Source organism: Cupressus sempervirens, chromosome 3 (genome assembly GCF_028749045.1).
Source record: "Cupressus sempervirens isolate cs-2001-9-10 chromosome 3, ASM2874904v1, whole genome shotgun sequence".
Taxonomy (NCBI): Eukaryota; Viridiplantae; Streptophyta; class Pinopsida; order Cupressales; family Cupressaceae; genus Cupressus; species Cupressus sempervirens.
In genome coordinates, this window is record NC_143120.1 from 804281444 (window position 1) to 804286854 (window position 5411).

Consider the following 5411-nt stretch of genomic DNA (forward strand, 5'->3'; position numbering starts at 1 on the left):
CTCAAATATCTTTAATATGTATTTCTATTTTATAATCATTTTTTGGCTTAATGCCACTCATACTTAGTGCTCAAAACAATCTTCACATGATTAGCTCATGGTAATAATACACTTATCAATTTGATCCCCTTTCCTATATATTCTTAATTAGCACTATCTAAATTCATTATCCTAAAGCTTCACAAGATTGCATTTAGTTATGTAAACACAATGTTTAATTTGAATATTCTTAATTATTCCACTTGAGTTACATTTCAAAATTGCTCTACTTGATAATTACATTTCAAAAATATTGAGTTCAAATAGTTGTTTCATTACAAATAAGTCATTTATTGTTGCCCGTGAATTCTCAAATACGATTTTTTTTTCTATATATTTAATAGTTTACTCGAAAACTTGTAGGATTAGAATATTGTTGATAAGGACAACTTCCCATTAAATTTATCTTATTTATTAAAATAATTTTTTATAAAAAATGAAAATATTTAATTAGATGTTCTTTATTGAACCTTTGATCACTTCCACTGTTGCTTTCTTTATGTGCATTTCTCTTTTTAACGAAATAAGACTCAAAAATTCTATAATGTACAAATCCTTACTAATATGTATGAACCATAAAGTTCCAAACAATTCATTCAAAATATGTTGTATTATGTGAAAATTGCTTATACATAAGGCATTAAGACTTGATCCATAAGTTAAAGTATCAAATGAATACTATTGGACGTTGCTAGACCTGCTTAAAAAACGAACAACTATAGTTCAACACAAATCACACTATCACGGTAGAATCAACCAACTCATTATCTTTGTTGTTTTCGATCACCCTGGCTTTGTAGATCTCCATTGCTTTTAAACAAAATATCAATATCTCTGGCTAAACAGGAGACAAAATCATATTAACATTCTCAAGATTCAAGTGCAAACTGGTTAGATGTAAATTGAAAAATAAAATCGCCAGATGACATATGCAGGACTGGTTTCAATATGCTACAGTTGATCCATCATTTCTTTGCCTATTTCCATAGAATAAGCACCCTACTATGCAAATAGTCTGATAAAGAACTATGTGAGATGAAATTAAAATTGATAGCTTAAAACCAACATTCAATATTGGGTAGGGATGCATAGCTACTTCAAATCTAACCACCATGGCAAAAAGGCAATGCAGTACATTTTAAAGCCCTATCAAATACATGGATTCCAAACTGATTAATATTTTTATACAGAGGGTTTTAAAAGAAAACTCTACTTGTAGAAAAAGATCAAGTGACCAAGTGATTGATGTAATTGTAATAATTTTGAAAAAGTTATACGCCGGCTCTTATCATTATATTAATGTCTTTTATAACCATAGCAAGAGCTGCCTACAAAGAAATGCAGCTTGATCAAATAGGGAAAGCTAATAGCGGCATAACCCAAGTTCAAATCTTTTTCACAGTAAAATTAAAGAGCTCATAATTAAATTCCAAAGAAGGTATGGTAGGATTCAACCAGATTTACAAGTCTTAAGAATACATTCCAAGTTTGTCTTAACTGCAACATTTGCACCAGTTCTACTAAAAGTGTGGCTCACAATCTAACCAAAGATGCAAGTCATAACTCCAATTTTTAGATAAACTCGATAATTCAATTCACTTATTTATATTTATTTTGGTTATGTTAAAATGCACAGATTTGTATAAGAGCATGATGAGCACTACAAACAGTCTTGTTTTAGTTTAGCCCATTTCAGAGTTCAGGAATATTGGTAACACAGGCAAGTAATCCTCCCATTTGTCAGACTAATATGCCAAATTTGATATCTACACTTCAAATATTGTGAAGGATTTCTTTGCTACTCAAAAGTTCACAATAAGGTTGTGGACAATTAGAGTAAAAAGGTATTATTTAGTGCATATACCATAGATTGGAATCTAAGATTAATAATGAACACTCTATTTAATAATAAGAAAAGAATGATATCTAAAAGTCTTTTTTTGAATTGAATGAGTACATAAATAAAATTACATTTAAGTTAGGCTTAAAGGTAGGTTGTCTGTAGACAGCTAATAAAATAATAAATTGTCATTAGAATACAATTATAAAAAATGGTCATTTTAACACAAATATATCAGAAAAATACATAATATCAGACCATTTCCAATTATAAAACTTGTATAATTTGACAAAACTACAACTTTGACAAGTCTCAGAAATACAAAAGACAAATTCAATACCATAATATATTCCAAAACAAATATAAAAATATCATAATTATAGCTGACAAATTACCTATTGACTGCGGAGTCCCTTATACTAGATCAAGTCAAAAGTACTGTTATATTCTAAATAGTTTCCTAATTGACTGTGGAGTTCCTTACACTAGATCAAGTCAAAAGTAATGTTATATTCTAAATAGTTCAAAACTCAATGCAACATGAGATGTGTAGTCTTGAAATATGTGTAGAAATTGTGTGGAACGAATGCAATAAGATACATGTAATGGGTCGGATAGTAGTCTAGATTTGTGAGCATCTTATCTAGTAGGTCTTGAGTTGGAGTCTACTCAAGTTTAAAAAATAATACTTAATCCCAACAAATAATGATAACTTATCTCGACAAATAATAATAGTTAAATAATAAATAATAGACCCTTCTGATATTGGTCAAACTCATTGATCCTTGTTTCATGAGCAAAGGTTCACATTAACTCATCTCTCATAAGAATCTTATGAAACCCTGCTAGAGACATTATTTACACATTTTCTAACAGCAAATGATACTCCCTCATAAGGATATATGTTCTATTAATACTAATCAAATTGCATGTCATGATAAACTAATAGACATTATAAAAGTAACCAAACCCAAAGTTCAATCATAGAAATATGTAGAACCAAAATGAGCCCAAAGAAACCCTAGTTCAATCATAGAAATATGTAGAACTAAAGTGAGCCCAAAGAAATTTATCCGTGTTTCATGAGCAAAGGTTCACAATAACTCATCTCTCATAAGAATCTTATGAAACCCTACTAGAGACATTATTTGCACATTTTCTAACAGAAAATGATACTCCCTCATAAGGATATATGTTCTATTAATACTAATCAAATCACATGTCATGATAAAGTGATAGACATTATAAAAGTAACCAAACCCAGAGTTCAATCATAGAAATATGTAGAACCAAAATGAGCCCATAGAAACCCTAGTTCAATCATAGAAATATGTAGAACTAAAACAAGCCCAAAGAAACCCTAGTTCAATCATAGAAATATGTAGAACCAAAATAAGCCCAAAGAAAAAACAAGAACATAAAAATGAAAATGAACCCATATTGCTGTGGATTTCACCACTAAATCAAAACCATGATTTTAAATTTACCTAGTGACAGTCCAGAAATATAGACCCTAAATCTCAACATAGCTGATCAAATCACACATTAAAATCCTTCTGAAACAAATCAGCCAAACTGTGTGTATAAAGATCTAAACTGGTGGATAGCCCACTGACAACTGTAAAATCTAGATAGAACTAAACAAGGAAGTGAAGAAAAGTTATAAGAAACTTTAAGAACTTGTTAAGAGCTGTCCTCTGCACAGATGAGCCATTACCTAGACTGTTGTCATCTGAAGGAGGTGGTGGTGGTGGTGCCTTCTTTTTCCCCCCTCCTCTGCTTGGAGAAGTGAGTTTATAACTACTTCCAGCAGAAGAAACAACTGTGACATTATTGGGCTTACTGCATATTCCCTTTGCTGTTGCATTTGTTATACATTCACATGTCACCAAAGCAACAACCACAATAATTGCAGTAATACACATATATCTGATTTGAGTACATTGCATGCCTGCCATTCTCATAGCTTTCAATATGTTTGGCTGCTTTATGTCTTCATGTGTGTGTTATTTAACTGCTGGTAAAATGCAGAGTTATAATAATGAGATTTGCATTCCTTTGGGATGGAATAAAAGTGGGCCTGGTAATCAGATTGCAATAGCTTTTAATAAAGTAAATAAAGTTGATTCCCCTTCTCTTCTTTGATAAAAAGAGCATTAAATTACTTGCAAGAAGATCAAACATCGGATATTTTTCCATTAGGACTTTTTAATCCCCTTTAGTCGTGTAATCAAATTATTTATTCTTTGTAAGAGCTCATGAAAATTATAAATAGGCCCCTCCATGTGAAATGCCTCGATATGATAAGACATCCTCTTTTAATATGGAGTTCAGACGAATTGATAAACGAGTACAAGTAAGGCTGCCCCAAAAGTAAATAGGAAGTATGAAAGAGTTGTGAAAAGTGTGGTCGTGATTCTTCCAAGGAAATGGCTATTTTTCATTCTGCCATCGTCAGATTCTATTTAGTAACTTTATTTAATGTGTGACTTGAGCAGCCATAAAATGACAGAATTTTTTTTTTGAAAAAAATAAAATATGCATCTTTTATTCTATTCTCAGAGTTATGATTTAGCAGTCTTTATACGTACACTTAAAAATAAAAGAATATCATGTTTTACAAGTTACGTCAAAGAAACATCCAGTAGGAGTCAGTAGGTGTACATCCAAGAGTAGTTTAGGGTAACTTTGTACATCTAGGACTCCTAACTTGTAAGACGGATCTTGCTAATTTTCTGGTGTACTTCTGTAGGTGAGTGAAGTTCTCAAAGTTCTGGTTTGGACTTTTGAGTATTTAGAAATCTTTATGTAGGGATTGTGAAGTGCAAATTGGTCCAAAAGTGTCATTTCAAAATATTTACCTGATACCTGCTATGTTCATGCACCGATAGTCCACTAAAAAATGTCAGTACTTGTGGCTAAATGTCCAAGTAGTCTTTATGAAATGTCCTAGAGTGGTGCACAAATGGGCCAAACACCAACCAAAAAAGCTAAAGAGTGATCGACTATTAGTACACATGTTTTTTATTTTTTGGGCTCTCTTAAAAGTTGTAACTAAGGGATATCTATGACAAAAACCATACTGGTTATTGGACCCCCTGTTGGTATTTGGGTTTTTTCCCTATGTATTTTGATGAACATTTTTCAATTTAGTGATCGTTAATGTAGCTGTGATATTGGTGCCTAGGATCCCAAACAATAATATTAAACTTTTTAACTTACCTAAGGGAAGATACCTAATAGTGGCTATACTAACTTTGCATGCTCAATTGAGGTACCAAATGATGTTGAAATTTCCCAAAAAAGTTTTGTTGTTCTCAGCTGTGATTTAACTGCTTAAAGCTAAGGTTTTAGCTTCTCACCAATAACAATGCACTCTACAAAAGACATTATGCATGGAAGGCTCAAAAGTGGTCCAAAAAAAGTGTTCACCAATATTTGACCCCATTGCACCAATAATTATTCAATTAATCACCAATAACGGTTCACAAAATGTTCAGTAGTACTTCACAATTCTCTACTAGTGGTTCAC

At 31.6% G+C, this 5411-nt stretch overlaps 1 protein-coding gene across 2 annotated transcripts; it reads right to left on the reverse strand.

The window, feature by feature from the left end:
• Positions 1 to 630: 630 nt before the first annotated feature.
• Positions 631 to 3914, reverse strand: LOC149569244 (uncharacterized). Of its 2 annotated transcripts, none has more exons than XM_089817716.1 (2): positions 3597 to 3914; positions 631 to 873 (listed from the first exon to the last, which is right to left on the reverse strand). In XM_089817716.1, exons 1-2 carry the CDS (start codon positions 3841 to 3843, stop codon positions 773 to 775), a joined length of 348 nt encoding a protein of 115 aa, XP_089673842.1. In that variant the 5' UTR covers positions 3844 to 3914; the 3' UTR covers positions 631 to 772. The 2 variants fall into 2 exon arrangements, with proteins under 2 accessions (XP_089673842.1, XP_089673844.1); XM_089817718.1 differs by having other exon boundaries at positions 631 to 877; positions 3597 to 3913.
• Positions 3915 to 5411: the final 1497 nt, after the last annotated feature.

What these genes read in the sequence shown, in the direction of transcription:
- LOC149569244 (XM_089817716.1), bottom strand. Translation starts at nt 3,843, where the DNA reads ATGAGAATGGCAGGCATGCAATGTACTCAAATCAGATATATGTGTATT. An exon ending in TTCAGATGACAACAGTCTAG is followed by an intron (nt 874 to 3,596) that starts GTAATGGCTCAT and finishes CTGTTTAGCCAG; the next exon opens with AGATATTGATATTTTGTTTA.